The sequence below is a fragment of the Cotesia typhae genome, unplaced genomic scaffold, assembly GCF_013202065.1.
Source record: "Cotesia typhae breed Kobodo isofemale line unplaced genomic scaffold, CoteBio_Ctyphae scaffold_152, whole genome shotgun sequence".
Classification (NCBI taxonomy): Eukaryota; Metazoa; Arthropoda; class Insecta; order Hymenoptera; family Braconidae; genus Cotesia; species Cotesia typhae.
In genome coordinates this window covers 11142318-11163041 of record NW_027423776.1, presented here as the reverse complement: position 1 = coordinate 11163041, position 20724 = coordinate 11142318, and the positions used below count along the sequence as shown (strand labels likewise).

At 28.1% G+C, this 20724-nt stretch overlaps 4 protein-coding genes across 9 annotated transcripts in view; 2 read left to right on the top strand and 2 right to left on the bottom strand.

Annotated features, from left to right (window-relative positions):
- Window positions 1-1962, bottom strand: part of Oatp26f (Organic anion transporting polypeptide 26F) — a 10930-nt gene extending 8968 nt beyond the window's left edge. The window contains exons 1-2 of one of the 4 annotated variants that reach the window (XM_074257098.1): window positions 1924-1962; window positions 670-721 (exon numbers count right to left, since the gene is read on the bottom strand). In XM_074257098.1, coding sequence (XP_074113199.1) covers window positions 670-714 — 45 coding nt within the window. In that variant the 5' untranslated portion in view covers window positions 715-721; window positions 1924-1962. Of the gene's footprint in view, window positions 1-669; window positions 845-1923 lie in introns of those variants that run through there. The other 3 variants (XM_074257097.1, XM_074257095.1, XM_074257100.1) reach the window with 3 other exon arrangements.
- Window positions 27-5961, top strand: B-gluc1 (beta-1,3-glucan recognition protein 1). Of its 2 annotated transcripts, XM_074257102.1 has the most exons (9): window positions 245-413; window positions 515-637; window positions 3174-3605; window positions 3768-4201; window positions 4277-4413; window positions 4869-5035; window positions 5094-5425; window positions 5597-5698; window positions 5772-5961. In XM_074257102.1, exons 3-9 carry the CDS (start codon window positions 3482-3484, stop codon window positions 5871-5873), a joined length of 1398 nt encoding a protein of 465 aa, XP_074113203.1. In that variant the 5' UTR covers window positions 245-413; window positions 515-637; window positions 3174-3481; the 3' UTR covers window positions 5874-5961. The 2 variants fall into 2 exon arrangements, with proteins under 2 accessions (XP_074113202.1, XP_074113203.1); XM_074257101.1 differs by having other exon boundaries at window positions 27-637.
- On the top strand, window positions 5959-16272 carry LOC141536520 (uncharacterized). 2 transcript variants are annotated; one of them, XM_074257104.1, is made up of 5 exons: window positions 5959-6138; window positions 6307-6414; window positions 6546-7069; window positions 7153-7241; window positions 15986-16270. In XM_074257104.1, exons 1-3 carry the CDS (start codon window positions 6112-6114, stop codon window positions 6720-6722), a joined length of 312 nt encoding a protein of 103 aa, XP_074113205.1. In that variant the 5' UTR covers window positions 5959-6111; the 3' UTR covers window positions 6723-7069; window positions 7153-7241; window positions 15986-16270. The 2 variants fall into 2 exon arrangements, with proteins under 2 accessions (XP_074113205.1, XP_074113204.1); XM_074257103.1 differs by having other exon boundaries at window positions 6546-7241; window positions 15986-16272.
- On the bottom strand, window positions 9609-20724 carry Spock (secretory pathway calcium atpase). Its single transcript, XM_074256865.1, has 16 exons — window positions 20549-20724; window positions 19789-20476; window positions 19397-19667; window positions 19173-19309; window positions 18680-19106; window positions 17406-18615; window positions 16226-16256; window positions 14411-14629; window positions 14073-14162; window positions 13852-13949; window positions 11548-13362; window positions 11324-11471; window positions 11091-11186; window positions 10815-10956; window positions 10522-10629; window positions 9609-10170 (listed from the first exon to the last, which is right to left on the bottom strand). Exons 2-16 carry the CDS (start codon window positions 20266-20268, stop codon window positions 10109-10111), a joined length of 5334 nt encoding a protein of 1777 aa, XP_074112966.1. The 5' UTR covers window positions 20269-20476; window positions 20549-20724; the 3' UTR covers window positions 9609-10108.

Here is a 20724-nt window from a genome sequence, read left to right as displayed (position 1 = left end):
ATTTGTCAGTTTATTAAATTTTGTCTTTTTTTAGATTCCCGTAAAATTTAATAAAATTTTTTGAATATTTATTCAATAATTTTATTTTTTGTAAGAATAATTGATTTAAAAAAATTACAAAATAAATATTAGATATTTCTTCTTATCAATTTTACTACTTTTTTATCTTAATAAAATTTAAAAATTTTTATTAAATTTGTTGCTCTAGTCACAAATTATTATCAAATTTTTATTATATTTTTAGATTGACACAAATATTGAAGTATTTAAAAGACTACTGCGCTAATTATACAACAATGCACCGAGAAAATTCAAAAAAATATCCAAGCATCTCTTCTCTTCTATTATATCACTTTACTCCGAGAAAAGTAGAGAACAGAGAGCCGAGCCATCAGCAAATGAACCGCCTGGAGGTACCTTTTCACTCTTCTTTTTTCTTTCTCTCCATATACTTCACCTATACCGTATTTGCGCTGATTTTTTAAACATTTTTTAATCCCAGACTTGCTTTCAGTTTTACACATAGCCGATTCAAGAAGCTATCCGAAACTCTCAACCCGTATTTAGAGCAACTTCAGCCTCCAACGATATTTTTTCTCGCTCTACTCTAAATTCCAGCATCTAGCAACACATCCAGGCACATATTGCTTTTAAATTCTTTATACTTACTATTTCTTCCGACAGCTCCAATGCTGGGTTATTTATCCCCGCCATTCTGAACCTAGAAGACATATTTATTAACTTAATATTTATTTATTTATATATTTATCTATTCATTCATATATTTATTTATTAGTTAGTGACTTGCGAGTCAAGGTTAGCTGATAAGATAACAATTTAGCAGATAAATAATAATTTAAACTATAATAATAATGATTTTATGTCTGCAACAGCACACAGACTCGGTTTATTTAACAGGATAATCATCACTCACCACTTTCGATTTATTTATGTACTTTAAAGAGCTGCAATTATTTTTTTTTTATTATTAAACTCTTGTCTGGTCATAAATTAATAATTGCAACTACAAATTTTTTATATTAATGTTTTTAAGTATTAAATATCAATTTATATTTCTTCAGAAGAAATATATATTATATATTATATTAATTAATTTTTTCTACAGGGAAGAATATAAAAATATTTTATAAGAATAATAATAATATTTGTGAAGAAGATTAAGCACCAAAACAAAATCTAAATGCAATTTAAATGTCTATTGTACAACGGGGCATATATCCATCGATAAAAGTGTCCAAAGTCCCCTCATATTATATATTATATATTGTAATATCACACATATGTATTTTTATACAAAACCGGGGTGGAATTTTTTGTCCGGTAATTTCTATACATCCTTTTTACTGCGCACAATACTCGATAAATAAAAGAAGAAAGCTTGAATTTAAATCAGCTGGATATTTATATATTTCTTCTTTTATTTTTTATTTATATATTGATAAATTTATATACATTAGACGTGAGTGTTGCGTGACTAGTAAGAATGATTTGGGCTTATTGCCGTTGAAAAGGCCATAATTTTTTTGCTCAGTAAAAGAAGAAATGAAAATAATAAGATTTCTTCTTTGTATAGTAAGTCATTAGGACGTTTAACTTGTGTTGAGTTTATTTAAGTGAGAAGGGCGGTGATTTACACGAGTTGGTGAAGTTAAAATAAAACCACACCTGTCGATAGCACCGGGTAGCTTCTAGCTTCTCATCTAAATCTCTCTATCTCGGTTTTGCCGGTACCCTTCTATTTTAATTTATTTATTTACGTTTAAAGTTTCAATGTAAGCCAAAGTTTTAACTACTATATCCCGTTCTGAGGTATAAGGCTGAGCAAGTAAACCACCCAGCGGTAAATTTCACTTCTACTGGGCATTGCTTTAATTTATTTTAGTTATTAGTTATTACTCTCACCTGTGAATTTAACTAAGCAGCAGTCACGATATTTCTCTGTTGTAGCTCTTGAGACACTGAGCAAAATTAATATTTCTACCTCAGAAATTATATATACAAGGTTGTTGCGTCAGTATTATTATTGTGTTTGTCATTGATGTCTATACATTCGTTTGGATAACAATTTTTCTAAAAAAATTGTATGACATTATAATTTATAAGGCTTGTTATTATTTTAGAATTAAATTTTTAGAAAGTTTTTTACTTTCTTTAAATTATCATTATTATTTTTTAAATCAATATTAAATTATTATTATTATTTATATCATTAAGAGCATAAGAAAAATTTTGTCTCCAGGTCAATTTATTATAAATATTTAGGCTGCATTTTAAAATGCCCTATCTCTAGATACATAATTAAGAAATGACCTTGTATCTTGTAAAATATTGATATTTTTAAAAAGTCTAAGCTCATCCCGATGTTACACTCATCAAGACCTTTCATTTGAGTACCCACATTAATTTTTCATATATTTATATATATTACATATATGTATATATGAAAAATATATAAAAATGCATGTGGGTACTCAAATGAAAGCTCTTGGTAAGTATAACATCAGGATGAGCTTATATCTTTAAAAATGTCAATATTTAAGAAAATAGTGCAATATAAAAAAATTACCGATAAGATACTGATAAAAGTATCACATACGGTTGATTAGTAAAGTCTGATGAAAGGGAATGAATATTTATCCTAAAATAACCACGATCGATTATCCCTCAAACGGTGAGAATAATCCATAGAATATGCATCATAGGGGCTAAGGGTGAACAGCCTCGCCATTCAGTTTTCAGCCAGCTTTAATATTAACACCGCTGGTGTGCACTCATGTACTTTATGTATAATATCTATGTATGTAGTACTATACATCCAATTGATTGTATTGTTTAATATTGCACATCACATTATTGTACATCGACGCGATATTACTCCTCTCACTCACCCAAAGACTCTTCAATTATATTGTTATTACTATTACTGTATTACTCTACGATACTGCTTTCATTCAATGTTATTCTATCCTGTCTAATTATTTATTCTAGGTATTGAAACTTTCTACTTATACTTGTTGCAAATAGTATTTGTCTGAAAATATTTACTTTACTTTAAAAATTAAATTTTTTATTAAAATAAATTAATTTTTATAATTCAATAAATTAATAAGAAGAAATAGATAGTATTCTAAATTTAAGATATAAATTTTCAGAATTAAAATCAATGAACATGATTATAATGATGAATGAAATAAAAAGATGACGTACAAAAACAAGTTTATACCAGAATAGAAAAAAAAAAAAAAAAAAAAAAAAACGCAAGGAAGACCAGTCTCCCTCCTCCGTCTGAAGATAAAATGTATTTGCCATCATTGGAATATCCGCCGACTGAGTCAACAGAGCATTACAACTATAATCTCTTAACTAAACTGTTTTATTGCCCCAGTGTATTATTAATTCAAGATTGAGCGTTAATAGTTGCGTAATTTACAAGACAAGACTCATACTCATAGAGAAGATCATGTCCAGTGTGCTAGCGGTAATTATTTCCCTAGCTATTATTAATTACTCTGATGGACGGTACACTCCACCTCAAGCCAAAGTCGAGCCGCTTTATCCCAAGGGCATAATGATATCGATCCCAGGTATTTATTTCTTTATATTTCTTCTTTAAATAGTATTCATTAATTAATTCTTACTTAAAATATTAATTTTAATTAAATTAATTATTAAGCAGAAGAAATATTATTTTTAAAATATTAATTTTAATTAAATGAATTAATAAATAATTAAATAATTAATTCCAGATGAGAAAGGAATTAGCCTGGTGGCGTTCCACATCAAGTTCAATGAAGAATTTGAAGGAATTGAAGCCGGAACAATCGCTCGTGACATTTTAAGAGTCAAAAATGGCCGCTGGGCCTACGAAGATCAAACTACCGAACTTACCTTCGGAGACACTGTCTACTATTGGGTCCACGTGGTCTACGAAGGCCTGGGCTATAACCTCTTGTTCCAGGAACATCGGGTCGACGCTTTCTTCAATAAAGATGGAACTCGGGCGAACGTTAACCCTGTTATTGATCAAACACAAAATTGTACGCCGTCGGCTTCAAAATTGTATGACTCGTTCGGAAAAACTTATCGAGAAGCTTGTCAAGGACAGCTGATTTTTGAAGATAACTTTGAATTGTTTAATACTTCAAAATGGCGGGCTGTTGAACGATTTACTTCTGCTCCTGTAAGTTAGCTTCTTTTTTATTTATTGATTAATTTATTTTTCTATAAATACATTTTTTTTATTCATTTTTAACAGGATTATGCATTTGTTGTATACAGAAATAATGAGAAAAATATTAAAGTTAATGAAGGAAAGCTTAATTTATGCCCGATACTAATCGAAAGCGAATTTGGAAGAGATTTTATCCGCCATGGAAGTTTAAATCTTGAAATGTAATTAATTAATTAATTAATTAATTAATTAATTAATTTGATATATTTTTTTAATATTAAAAATATTAATTAAATTGAATAAATCTTAATTAAATATTTCTTAACTAAAGTACATTTTTAATTGAGTTAAAAAGTTTAATTTCTTTCCAAAGTAATTTAATAAATTTTTTAAAAGTTGCGCGCGCAGTTCCGCCATTTTGTAATGCGACCTCCATCTTGTCGGTTAAAAGCGGTATTTTAAAAAAATAAAATTTTACCAGTTAAAAAAAATTTTTTTTAAAAAATTATTCTATTTTTAATAAACTTTAAGAAAATAACTATTTGATTATAAAAAAAAAAAATTTTTTTTAATATCATTTTTATAAAGAAGAACTATTAATGCGTTTAAAAATGAGTTTTTAAATATTTCTTCTTAAAAAATAAAAGTTTCTTGATGAAATTATAAAAAATTACAGGTGTACTGAAGAAATGGACTCAAGTGACTGTAAAAGAGAAGCTAGGGGTGCCTATATTTTACCGCCAGTGTCTTCAGGATACGTGGACACAAAAAAATCATTTTCATTTGTCTACGGGAAGATAGAAATACGCGCAAAGCTGCCAAAAGGAGATTGGATTTATCCAAGTAAATAATTATTAATTTATAATACTTGACAATTGTACTACTGTAGTTGAATATGCAGTTATCAGTCTGGAGCCATTGCAAGACGCCGAGGCGACGAGCTATCCTCAATTGAGGGTTGCATCGTCTTTAGGGAACGCGGTACTTTTGTCAAGTGGAGGCGCAGACTTGAGCGGGCATCTCCTGACCGCAGGGAAAATTCAAAGGAATGATGGGCAGGGGCTTTTTGACCAACGAGTCGGTTCCATAGAGCTACCCAAAAGATTCGCCGCTAATTACTGGTCAGACGAGTATCATATTTATCAGCTGGAGTGGAGTAGCTCCAAGATAACTGTTAAGGTTGATAATGTCGAGTACGGGACTATGGATACAAATTCGGCTTTTGATAGACCTGTATGTTTATTAATTTTTTATTTATTTTATTTATTAATTGATTTTTAATTTATAAATAAAGAAATTTAATTAATAATTAAAAAAAAAATGAAGAAAAAATTATTTTTTCCAAAAAATTTATTTTTTTCAATTAAAAATAAAAATAAAATTATTATTGCTAATATTTTTCAGTTTTACATTGCACTAGCAGTCGCAGTAGGAGGCCACGAAGAATTTCCAGATGGTACTGTGAGTAATGGATACAGTAAGCCATGGAGAAATGTCGGATCCAAGGTAATTTTTCGGAAGAAATTTTCTTATTTAATTGAAAATTGTTATAAAATATTTTGAATCTTTGATTTTTTAGGCGCTCTTTGATTTTTACAACTCAACGGAATCATGGGCAAAGACATGGTCGGAAGACGATAAGAATCTCAAAATTGATTACATACGTGTGTGGGTTCTCTAATAAAGTAATCTATCAACTATTAAAATTTTTTATTTGTTTTTGTATCTAAATCTCAATATCAAAGCAATAAAAAACGAGATTTTAATGACACGGATGACTGTCAGTTTTCACGAACTGAGATTTTATTTAACTTTCACTTTCATAAGAATCGCCGAGGATAAAATAGACTCAGTTATTCCTCGTCTTTTGTTAAATCTGTGTATTTTTATTTGTTTATTTTATTTTATTTTTAGAAGAAATGAATATTAAATATTTCTTCTTTCAGGTATGATTGTATTAATTTAATTTTTTTAAATAATTATTTATATTTCTTTTTTAACTTTAAATTATTAATGTGATTTTTAAAATAGATTTTTTTTTATTTCTTTTTTTATTAAAAATAATTAATTAAATTTTTTTAAAATAATTATTTACATTTCTTCTTAAATTTTAGATCCTAGGAATATTATTTATAAATATGTCATTAATAAATGCAACTATTTGGACATTGATCCACGATTCTATCCAAAATAACGTAGCAGGAATCCCAGCAGTTCACCAGGTAATTTTAAATATTTCTTCAATTTTAATTATTGTCCAAAAATTAAAACATCAAAAAAAAAAAAAAAAAAAAGATAATTTTTTTTTAAATTTATTTCTTCATAAAACTAAACTTATATAATTAAATTACAGCATACAGAATGGGATTTCAATCCAGAGCATGGTAAAGCGCGTCGAGCACAATATGAAGCACTAAATGGTCCATTAGGAAAAGATCTTATAGAGCGTCTCGGCAACGGAATGAACAATTTCAACGGACCGTGGGGTCTAAAAGTGTCCAAAGTAAAACCTGATTTGCGTTACAATTAATTCATAATTACTAATTACAATTAATTAATAAATAAAATAAGCATGTTAACTTCTGTAATTTAATTAAAAAAAATTAACGGATTAAAAGCCACAAATTTATTACTCCCAACTTACAACATCAAAGACACGTCGGTAGATATTTAAAATAATAATAAACAGGAAAGTGTACTTTCACCTGTAGCTACCTTTCGAGCACTCCAAGACTCACATCATGCTCAGTACTCTTTGCTCTTTGGTCTGAGACTATTGCGTAGCTGTTTTTTTTTACAAAACATTCACGGTCGTACCAATCCAGTCGTGACTAATAGTCTAAATAGTAACTATCTTCCAACATGGCTAGATTATTTGTAAGTACATATTTCTTCTTTAATTTATTTATTTCTTCATTAATAAATTAATTTATTTAAAAATTTTTAATAATTATTTTCAGTTCTTCTTCATCTTAATTTTTGTTTTCTTCCATGGAAGTTTATCGACTTTGGCGACACCTCAAGCTCCTAACTTTCAATATTTCGAAAGGTAAATTTTATTATAATTATTATTTAGATTTATTCTATTTTTATTATTATAAATATATATATATATATATATATATATATATATTTTTTTTTTTTTTTTTTAATTAGACCTAAGTATCGGTATCCATATTACGACGAAAATGGACGTGGAAAACTGTTGTACGGATATGGTGGACCGGAACTGTTCCAATACCGCACATACAGCCCGTTAGAAGGCATTCATTAATTTATTATTTTTTAATTAAATTATTTAGAGCATTTATGATCATGAATACAGTTCAAATAATTTTTTTTTTTTAATATTATTAAATATAGGAATTATTTAAAATTGAAGCTTCACTATTTTTTTAATAAAAAAAATTGATCAATATTTCTTCTTTAAAAAAAAATTTTGCTGTATTAAATAATGACATTTTTTTCAGATCTAAGCTCAGACCGATGTTACACTCATCAAGATCTTTCATTTGAGTACCCACATGCATTTTTCATATATACATATATATAATATATATAAATATATGAAAAATTGATGTGGGTACTCAAATGAAAGGTCTCGATGAGTGGAATGTCAGGATGAGCTTATATCTTAAAAAATGTCAATAGTTGACAAGATACAAAGACATTTCTTAATTACCAACATAAAAATTAATTTATTTAAAAAAAAAAAAATAGTGAAGCTATCCAAAAAAAAAAGAAAATGACCTAAAAAAATAAATCTTAAATAAAAGATGAATTTTACTCAATATTCAGATTTATTTTCACAATAAAAAGAAGTCATGGGCACAAAAATAAAAGTAATTATAAATTACTAATCAATACATCGATATAATCAACATTGTATTAAATTTGAAGATATAGATAATAATAATTACCATATAATATTTTAAATATATAAGATTAGTACCCATTGACTAAATATTAAAAGACTTTAGACAATCGACAGATACGATCACAGTATAGTAGCAAATCACCTAATTTAATTGATTTATTTTAAATGATTAAATTGTTCCTTATATTAAATATTAATACAAGTGTGATTTATAATTATATAATACAAAATTTATTGCAAAGATTTATAACGACCTAGTTATTGCTGTCAATTTTTAAAAATAAAATAATTCAAGCACCTACAGCAAACTAATTAAAAAAATATCAATAACTTTTGTACAATTAAAATGCATAGACTGAATCAAACAATAATAAACAATAAACATAAACAATCATACGATTAATAAACGCTTAAAAAAAAAACATTAGCAATTGTGCGTAAATTCTACTTAGCATTAAACACTAAAATGCATTTAAAATAATTAATCAAGCTTAAAAAAGATCTAGATAATAATTATAATGATTATTTCAATGTTTTGACGTGAATGATAAATGCAGTGCGATTTTCGTTTTATTATTTGTTTATTCAAGTGATTAATTAATTGTTTTGTGTTTCAAGTCGGTACGTGCTAGCATGCTCGACGACAAATTCAATTAATTAATTTATTTATTAATGTCATGTAATTTTATTAAATTTAATTTATTAATTAATTAAAATAAAATATTGATGACGATGATAATTAAATGTGAGTCAATACATTAAGCGCTAAGTTGGGTAATTATTTACAAGTAAGGTCATTTTAATTTTTAATTTTGATATTTTTTTTTTTTTTTTTTTTTTTTTTAAAAAAAATACAAAAAAATTGAAAATTAAAAAAAAAAGTAGATTATCATAATTTTAATAAATTTATATTATTTAAGAGAGTAAGAAAAATTTTGTGGCCATAATTAAGAAATAATCTTTTATCTTGTGAACTATTGACATTTTTTAAGATATAAGCTCATCCCGGCAATACACTCATCGAGACCTTTCATTTGAGTACCCACATCAATTTTTATATTTATATTATATATATATATATATATATATATATATATATATATATATATATATATATATATATATATATATATATATATATATATATATATATATATATATATATATATATATATATATATATATATATATATATATATATATATATATATATATATATATATATATATATATATATATATATATATATATATATATATATATATATATATATATATATATATATATATATATATATATATATATATATATATATATATATATATATATATATATATATATATATATATATATATATATATATATATATATATATATATATATATATATATATATATATATATATATATATATATATATATATATATATATATATATATATATATATATATATATATATATATATATATATATATATATATATATATATATATATATATATATATATATATATATATATATATATATATATGAAAAATATATCAAAAATGCATGTGGGTACTCAAATGACAACTTTTGATGTGTGTAACATCGAAATGAGCTTAAATCTTTAAAAATGTCAATATTAAAAAAAAAAAAAAACAGTGCAATTTAACAAAAAAAAAAAAAAAAAAAAAAAAAAATAGGGCAGACCCAATTTGTAAATAATTACCCTAAGTTGATCATTGCTCATGATTCAAAACAATTAGAGGAATAATAAATAAATTAATTATTCCGGAGCACGGTCAACTTACTCGATAAATTGTTGAACTGTTATAAATCTTTTATTATCGATTTATATTAATAAATAATCAATCCTGTAAGGTGTTGATTTGATTGATGATAAACTAGACCTTTTCCAGCATAATGTTATCAATTCTATAAGTGTAGTTATCAAAGTTGTTGTTGTTGTTGGTGATGCTGTTGTTATTATTATTATAATATTTTATTTACAGGAGTTTATATGCTGAAGATCATGCATGTCTGTATCCATGCACTCTTTACTTTTTTCCACGAACTTTTTTCCCTTTTTTAACTTTTGAAACTGTCTTCTTCTTCTCCTCTGTAAATTTTTTACTTTACTGAACAACCTTGCTTACCATTACTCAAACAACACACAATTACAAACGTTTTTTTTTTTTTTTTTTTTTTTTTTGCTATTACTTTAATAATAATTATTATTATTATTGTTATTTATTAGTAAATTGACTTGGTTGAAATCAAATCAATCTTTAAAATGATTGAAATGATTCATAATTTTTGAAATATTATGTTTTTGGTGTCTTATATTTTTACGGATTAGATTGTTATTGATAATTGTTTATTATTGGATTTTTAATTACTCCGCGCGAGTATCAATGTAATTTTTCCTCGCCGGATGACAAACGTCATACAAAATCGCAGTCGGACTTACGGTAATTCCAGCCTGATGTTCGTCTTCGCTCCCACTGACGTTCTAGTAATTTTTTTATTTCGCTTATTATAAATACGCTTGATGTTAATGCCGTTAAAAAGACCAAATCTGTAAAATTTAATTTATTTTTATTTTAAAAAAGAAAATTTTAGAAATATTATTATTTTTTCTTAAATTAAAAAAAATTAAAATTTCAAATTAAAATTATTTTATCTATAAAAAAATTAAAAAAATAAAATTTTTAATTGATTTTTCTTAATTAATAAAAAAAAAAAAAAAAAAAAAAAAATTACCTTTAGCTGTAAGTGCTTCAGTTTGAAAAACTGTTTGCAACGGTGGAAAATATACAACAAGCATTTGCCCAACAACCGACAAAGTTACAGCAATTAAAAACATCCTATTGCTCAACAACCCGATGCTGAAAATTGATTTCGTCTGGAAAAAAGAAAATCACCAATAAACCCTCAATATCAATACCCCATGAGCTACTAATAATCATTCAGTAACTAGATAAATTAATTTAAAAAAAAAAAAAAAAAAAAAAAAAAAAAAAAACAGGAGTAATTTACTTGTGATCGGCAACTTAGGGCATTAAACATGTCAAAGAAAACAAAACACGTGAATGTCATAGTGGTGTCTCGCGCTGTAATTCCATTGGAGGTCATCTGTAAGGATAAATTCATCAGTATAAAAGTAATTACTAACACTCTAATTAACTTAACGTTAAAATCAGCTATAAAATGCTTTATTTACGTTATAATAATAATTAAAAATAAAAAAAAAATTTTTTTTTAATCATTACCTCGCGATTATACACCCAGAGCGTTCCTAGGATAATAATAGCTGCTGATAGTAAAACATTTATAATAAGACTGCGTGTAATCATCGGCTCCTTTGTGTCTCTGGGCTTTTGTCTCAGCACGTCTTTGTCCACTGGCTCGACTCCCAAACTAAAAATTAAATGATTAAAAATTTTATCAAATAAAATAAAATAAAATAAATTGCTATTTAAAATAAAAAAAATACCTTTGAGCCGGTGGTCCATCCATAATAATATTAATCCACAAAATTTGCATGGCATTAAGCGGATTAGGTATGCTCATCATAGTAGCCAAAGCAATAAGAGCCAACGCCGCAATACTAGTACTCAATTGAAACCTGACAAAGTTCCTAATATTATAAAAAATCCCCTTGCCCTCTTCAATCGCCGAAATGATAGTATTAAAATCATCATCAACGAGAATCATATCCGCGGCTTCTTTACAGACATCCGTCCCATTTTTCCCCATAGCAATTCCAATATCGGCTTTTTTGAGCGCGACTCCATCATTAACGCCATCTCCAGTCATCCCTACAATATTCCCGTTTCTTTGCAGGGCTTTAACAATAGCAAGCTTGTGCTTGGGAGTGACCCGGTAAAAAACACTGACATTGTCAATGACCTCCTGAAGCTCATCCTCGGTCATAGTGTCAATCTTATCCCCGGAAATGAGCCTCATGTGCATGGTATCCAGCCCAATCATCGTCGCAATGGCTCCAGCAGTCTCTTTAGCATCTCCAGTGACCATCTTGACTTTGACCCCACTATTGAGCAGCAGAGAAATAGCATCCCTGACTCCTTCTCTGGGAGGATCACAGATTCCTATCAAGCCAACGTAGACCAGGTCTTGGAGCGAGGATCCACGTGCCAGCCCGATCACTCTCAACCCTTGCTGGCCAATTTCGTAAGCTTCCGTCGCAAACTCCTTCTCTTTCTTCTGGTTCAGCGGATAAAGCTGGCCATTGGCTGAATATTTGGTGCACTGTGCTAAAATTTTTTCAATCGCTCCTTTGGCGAAAAAAATCTCCTCTCTGTCCTCTGTGTACTTAGGGGCGCATTTTACGGCCATCATTTTTTGCTCCGAAGAAAAAGGATACTCCTGGAGTCTGAGGTACTTCTCAGCCGCGCCGTACATCCCGAACTTGATCGCAGCGGCTACTAGAGCGCCCTCTGTGGGCTGGCCAAGCAGAATGTCGTTCTGGAGGATGGCGTTGTTGCAGACTGACCCGACTTCCAGGAGACTGCTGACCGCTGCCCGGGCCAGATCGACGCTGTCGCACGTCCTGATGCGAACCTCGCCCTGGTCGTTGTACCCCGTGCCGGTTATGTCGGCTACGTAGCCCTCGGGAGTGACCAGGATCGTTGCGGTCATCTCGTTCTTGGTGATAGTCCCGGTTTTGTCCGAGCAGATGACGTTCACGCACCCGAGAGTCTCCACAGTGGGCAGCTTCTTGACAATTGCTTTGCGCTTGGCCATCCGCATCACCCCCAAGGCCAGGGTCACTGTTACTACGATCGGCAGACCTTCGGGGATCGCTGCTACTGCCAAAGACACTCCGATGGTCAGCATTTCCAGCAACTTACGGTTCTGCAGCCAACCTAGAAGCATTATTACGCCGATTATGCAGAAGCTGTAGAAGGACAGCTGGGTGCCAAGGATGTCCATGCTACGCTGCAGGGGAGTCTTTGGGGCTTCCTCGGCTTGCATCATTGCGAAGACTTCTCCGAACTCGGATTTTTCTCCAGTGTTGATCACGATGCCCTTGCCGTTGCCGCAACGCACTAGGGTACCCATGAACGCGATGTTGCGCTTGGATGTGTGGCCATTGCTTTTTAGCAAAGGAGCCGTGGATTTTTGAGATGGTTCTGTTTCGCCGGTGAAGCTTGACTCGTCGATAGCCAGGTCTATTGCTTCGAAGATTCTGATGTCTGCTGGGACTCGGTCGCCGATATTTAGGAATACTATGTCGCCTGGGACTAGATTTCGTGCTAGGAAGGACTCTACTCGGCCTTCTCGCAAGCTGGAATTTAGAAAAAAATTTTTTCGAGTAAATTAAGATGTTTTTTTTTAATTTTAAATAAGATTTTTCCTTTTTTTATAAGAAATAAATTATTTTATTTTTTGTATTGAATATTTTTCAATGAGAAAAATTTTAATAATTTATTTTAAATGATTAGTTTTTTTTTGTTTTTATAATTAATTAAAAAAAAAAAAAAAAATTTTTAATTATTTAAAATTTTTCAAATAATGTTTAAATAAATTAAATATATATTTTCAATAATTTTTATCTATAATAATAAAGAATTTTTATTACTATGACTAACCGAACAAAGCATAAAAATTCTGTCATAAAATCTAACATAGTTTTTCAGTTAATCTTTTAAAAAATTCCACATGTCCGAATAATTTTTCACGTTTAAAAATGAATACATTAGAAAAAAAAAAAAAAAAAATTCAACTGAATAAATTAGAAAGTTTAAAATGGCAAATGAAATTATTAATCACTTACCAATGACATGTCGGTGGTACTAATTTATTCAATTCTTCTAACGATTTCTCGGAACGATATTCTTGAACGAACGCTACCGTTACTACAATTATTATTGCCTGTAATTACACCAGAGATAACAATATTAAAATTTAAATTTAGTAACTACTACTAAATAACAACAATAACTATTAAAAGTGAAACAATTATTATAATAAATAAACAAGAAAATTATAACTTACGGCCGTGATACTGATAGCGTCGTCAAACTGCCTCATACAGACACTTACAAGTGCCGAACCGAGTAGTAACAGAATCAGGGGATTTTTAAACTAAAAAAAAATTACAATAAAATCAGTTTTTTAATAATAAAAGCATTAAAAATTAATAATTTATTTAATTAATTGACATTATAAATTTTTTTTATTATTTTTAAATAATTAAATTATCACAAAAAAATAAAAAAAAAAAATTTATTAGAATTTTTTTTATTAAAATTAAATTATAATAAGAATTAAAAAAATTAAAAATTGTCAACTGACTTTAATATTTTTAATCAACAATAAACAATTAAAAATACCTGTTCAATATACTTTTTCCACGTGGGATCATCTTCTTTGACAGTTAGCTCATTAAATCCGTATCTCTGTCTCCGGGCATCGGCTTCTTGCCACCAGAGCCCAGTTCTCGTGTCAACCTGAAATTTGGCCGCGACTTCCTCGGCACCGAGGCTAGCAGCCTCCGCTGTGGTCAACCACATTTCTGCGTTAACGCTGTCCTCCTGCAACTTCATGGCCAAAATGTCAGATTAAAAACCCAAAACACTAAAAACAATTTTCAAAAATTAAATACCTGATTAAAATTTAATTCCTTAATTTAAATAAACTAAAAAATGTGTAAATTTAATAAATTTAGTAGTATAATTATTTAGTTAAGTGTTTTTTAATTTTAATTTTTATTTTAAATCTAAACAATCTCGACACCTTTATAAACAAATTTAAAAATAAATTGCTGACATTTTGCGTACAGTAATTAATCAAAAAACCGATAAATATGTGTACTTATCAGTTATTGCACTTTAATTGCATATTCGATGCGTATGAAACATGTAATGATCACAGTAATAATGATAATAATCGTTATTATTGTTATTATAGTGATAACAATAAAAAGTAAAAATTTAACCTCAAAATTGCGGCATCAGATTCAATACTTGTATTTAATAAATTAATTATTGATAATTAATACCCAATAAATATTTTTTGGCACTCTCACTTATTTTCATTTATTGTTATCGATCAATTGTTTTTCTTTCGAACGATTACGTGTCAGCTTTTTATTGGTTAAAAGGGTCAAACCTTGTTGATATGTACATATGTTGTTACTAGTTAATATGCATATGACAGACATAGCCTGTGTGTACGGTGTGCACAATGCGCATGTGTTAGTGCGTTTCGTGTGTGTATAATAATAATAATAATAATCATAATAATAGCAAACGTGGCCTCCAGTTTGGCAGTTGCGAACTGTCAAAAATGTCACAGATACTTTTATTTATATTTATAAATTTTATTTCTTCTTTTTATCAGTTATTTGATACGAATATTTTTTTTTATGCGATTTAATATTTTGAAAATTTTTTTAATTATTTATTATTTTTTAACCTCAAATTTTTATTAAATTTTTTAATTATAATTAAAGTAGCAGATATTTATAATACTGAAGTTAGCGGTCGGCTGTCAATTTTAAAAATCTTTTTAAAAAAATTAATTACAGTAAAAAAATACTTCTAAAAATTTTCATTTGTAATTTTTATTAATTTTCACATGTGAAACTTTTTAGTTAATAATTTAATTGCTATAAAATTCTAAAAAAAGTTTTAATATCTGTGAACTTCAGTGTTATAGATATTTAATCATTTTTTTAAGAAATAAATTAGTGCAAAAAAAAAAAAATTATAATAAAAAATTAATAAATAAACAAAAATTGTAATTTAAAATACTTAACATTAAAAAAAAAAAAAAAAAAAAATTAATTATAATTTACCAAAAAATTATTCAATTAAATTAATTTAAAGGAGAAATAAAATAATAAAATTAATAATAATTAAATAAATAAAAAAAAACTCCAACAAATTATATGTTGTTCTTTCTAGAACTGGCCACGTAGGTCTACAGGGTGACTAGGTCGATCAATAAGCTGCTATGATACCAGCTCAATCATTCTTTTTAATAAATTTTCACGAAGCAAAAATAATTATCAAGCAAAAAATTATAAACATAAAAAATGATCTTCACTAATTGCTAAAAAAAATTAGAAAAAAATTTCTAAATTTAATTTTGTAAATCTGTAACAAATTTGCAAAAAATATGAAAGTAAAAAATAAATTACTCACCTCGTCGTAACCCATGGTAACGTCAGTAAAACTGAGTTAGAATATATAATTTAATTAATAGATTATTTAAGTCTTATTACCTAACGTCATTTTATCTAGAGAGTAAAAAAGCAAATGTGCAGCGATGTTAATAATAAATAATTTCGAGAGCACTGCACTGCACTGAGTAAAGTGGACAAATGATCAGGTGGGCACGAATATCGTGAGGTACACTAGAGGTGAGACGAGCTTTACCTTGGACTAGACGGATAGAATAGTTATAGTAACATTATTACTACTACTTTTCCTCCGGGAAGTATAAAACAACCTGTATGTACCTCTAGAGCTCAATTGATGCCAGCGACTTTGTAGTACAAATGCTGTCGTGTGGGTAGTCTTCGTGTCACTAGTACTATGTTGTTGCAATCGATGATAATATTCAGGTAATTGTTTACCTAATATCCTCCTCTAACTATTTATTATTTCATAAAAAGTTCTCATAAAAATAATCTTTTGTCTGAAAAATAAAAATTTTATTTATCTATATTATTGAGAAATAAAAAAAAAATTTTTTCTCCAGAATAGTTACATGCTAAAATTTTTTTAAGTGAAATTTAGTCATTGCAAAGGTCTTGATTTAAATTTATGCCTTTTTAAATATGAAATACTCTATCTCTAAATACATAATTAAGAAATGTTTTTGTATCTCGTGAACTATTGACATTTTTAAAGATATAAACTCACCCCGACATTACACTCATCGAGACCTTTCATTTGAGTACCCACATCAATTTTTCATATATTTTATATATTAATATATATGTATATATGAAAAATATATAAAAAAATGCATGTGGGTACTCAAATGAAAGCTCTTAATGAGCGTAACATCGGGATGAACTTATAATTTAAAAAATTTCAATATTTAAACAAATACAGTGCAATTTAACAGAATTAATTATTTAATAAAGCAAAATTTTATTTATTTATTAAAATTAGTAAATTATTAAAAAATTTTTAAATCAAATTTAGGTAAAAATCTTTGATTCAAAAATATTTATTTAAAATTTTTACAATTACACTTATAATTAATTTAAAATTATCACATCTAATTAATAAATAGATGACTTAGAGAATAATTAATAATAAATGCCCTAAGATGGAATTAAAAATAAAAAAAAAAAAATACCGGAATTATAATTAATCTCTTCTTCTTGCAGGTTTAAAAACTTTGAGATCCCGTTTCTTAAAGACTCTATACTCGGAATTAGCCATTGGATCCAAAGTCAGGTCCACAGAATTGACTCTGTCCTGAAACTTTTGATCCGATAAATTAATATTAGTCTTGATAATCGACTCAGTGCTGAAAATTTTATCTTCTTTTGGCTTCGACGTACACTCTTCTTGATTTGTACTCTTCACAGCCTCGTTTAAAATTATTTTATCAAACTCCTCAACGTCCCTCTTTTCTCTCCCACGATCCTGTAGAATATCCCGACCAACTTTGTCTTCATTAATATTATTATTTTCCGCTGACATGTTCAATTTCAGCGGCAGAGGAATCGGCACCTCATTCACCGACTTTAAATTATTATTTTCATTAACCGAATGATTATCTTCAGAATTAACGAATCCCGAGGCATTGCTAATTTGATTGACGGTCCAATTAGTCAAAGCATTGAGAACAGGACCCCGAGATTCATTGGAAGGCACATTTATTTTAGGATCTAAAGGTACAATTATATTTATCTTACTTTGATTTATTTTCTCACTCGAATTAAGACTCAAGCTTTCATTTAAATTATTTAAATTAATCCCTTGAGTTTTATTTTCAGTTCTGATATGTACGTCGCTTTTCTCACCATTTACTTTATTGTCAATTTTATCAATTTTATTATCAATTTTATCCGAGCTCTTAGCTTGACTTTCCAAAAACTTCTTGTCATTCTTTATCTCTTCTTTTGCGATCTCAATATTTTTCAGAATAGCCTTTTGCTCCTTCATAAGCTCGATAGACTCGATTTTGTGCTGCTCCAGCGTCTCTTTCACGCGCTGATGCTCCTGCAAACTCGGATCCTTGATGTCCGCATCAGCAATTTCAGACTCTTCTTTTTTAATTGCATCAACATTTATAGAATTTTCAGGCTCTGGTTCGACTTTATCTTTATTTTCTATTATTTTATTCTTTTCTTCAGCAGCAAGAACTTCTTTTAATTTTTCATCCGCTGTTAGAACTTTCGGGACTTTAATTACTTCTTCATTTTTAATTTTTTCTGGAATTTTATTGTCTGTTATTGAAGTTAAATTCGGTGGAAGTTTTTGTGATATCTTTTTTTCAAGCTTGTCGGCAAGCTTAGGTTCCCAAGATTTGGGAATACCGTTTAATTTTTTTTCATTTTTAATCAATTTTTCTGAAAAAAAAAAAAAAAAAAATTAATTAATTTAGTAATAAATAAATTAATTAAAAAATTTTACCTTCTTTAGAAAAAATATCAATCACACGAGGAATTTCAATATTATTATTATCATCATCAACATTCAAATGAATATTATTTATCGGAATAAATGGTTTCTCTGTAACAATTGAAATTTTCGTGGTACTTGACTCGTCTATTGCGTACAAATTAGCATAAGATCCCAGAATCATTATCCACATTCCTATAAATAATATCACTTGTGCTAACAACCGTTCATTGGTATTTTTTGTACTTATTGCTATAAAAAATCCAGCGGGAAAAATCAGACAAATTATGACTCCAATTGTCGAGCCAACTAATCCAAGAACAAACTCAATGTTTGGCATCAATAGTCCGGTTATTAAAGATACCAATACTATCATCGATGTTAAGCATCTGAATCTTATTTCTGGAATGTAATTAGTTGAATTTTCATGTGCGTAGGTCTGAAAATTTTAATAATTATTTATTATTAAAATTTTTTAATTCAAAAATTTTTTTATTAAACTTACCCTTCGAAACAGAAGTGAGTTCAGACTAGCACGACACGGAAATATGACAAGTGGAAAACTGAATAATACTGAAAATACAAATCCTATTTTTATGCAATCAGATGTAAGGCTTGGTTCAAAACTGGTTAAAATATTTCCTAAAAAAAAAAAAAAAAAAAATTATATTTATTGTTTAAATTAAATATGGCGAAGTTTGTAAAAAATTGTCTAGATTTTAAAAGTACCTGAGAATGATTGGGTACAAAAAGCAACATATCCAAAAAATCCAACGGATAAGTATACAATTGTACAAATATTTATTGCACCTTTTACGACTTTATTCATTTTTTCCAACGAAACATTGGGAATTGATTCGTAAATTTCAAATAATTGAGTTTGACAAAATAAAGCCATTGAAAAAATTGGTAAGCATTGTAAAATACCAGCTGGTCGCCAGTAATTTACATCATCCATCCAATCGCTGTCAAAAATATGTGTCATTGCTTCAGATATTACCTAAAATTATGAATTAGTAAAAATTAATTTATATTTATTATATATATATATATATATATATATATATATATATATATATATATATATATATATAAAAATGTCATTATTAAATTATTATTACCTTGATAACAAGACACAAATAAAATCCAATTGTAACAGTGCAAATACTGGAGAGACTGTCAATATTCTTCAATAATCCAAGAGGTAAGACAATAATTAATCCAGTAGTTAATAAAAAACTCAAACGAATGTCCTCAGGATTTTTATTGAGAATCTTCCCAATTATTTGTGGCCCCAAGTCGCCAGTGACAACAAAAAAAGCGATGCAGGTCCCGAGTAAAAATCCAATGATGAACAGCTCGACTAGGAACTTACCCATGGGTCCAAACGCGTGAAAAGCGAGAAATTCATAATTTCTTCTTCTAGACATAACAGCTGATTTTATTAAAAAATGACACGCTAGTCTGGACAGCAGGCTGCAAAACACCAGGATCAAAATTGCTAAAATTATGCCGCATTGCTTGAAGCAAAACGGCATCGCCAGGACACTCACGCCGATTATGCTGTTAGCTAATGTCATAACGTGCGTTATGTATGCCATGGTTGTTTATTTGTTAGTAATTTTTAAATTAAATTAATTCACGACACTAGACTATTTTAAAAAAATCAGGTGATTTTTTTGTTACATTTAAATTTGTCTTGTTGTTGTTGTTGTTGTTGTTGTTGTTATTGTTATTGTTTCCTTTAGGTACTACCGTGGTCATCAAGATAAATTGTAGGTTATATTTATCATTAGAACTGTATTTAAGCTAAAAATAAATAACGGTATTTAATTAGTTGGTAATATTTAAATAGTTTTGATTAATATTCGTATCACATACCTTTTTTTTATTCCTACCAACATTTTTTTAAGTGTAACGTGGCTGCTGGTGTATCTACTTGACGTATCACAAACTGTCAACGCTGAGATTGTGTATGTAGATAGTATAAATGTATACAAACACTACGTCACTTTTAAATAAATGGTAACATTAAAAAAACATGACATTGAAGTTGA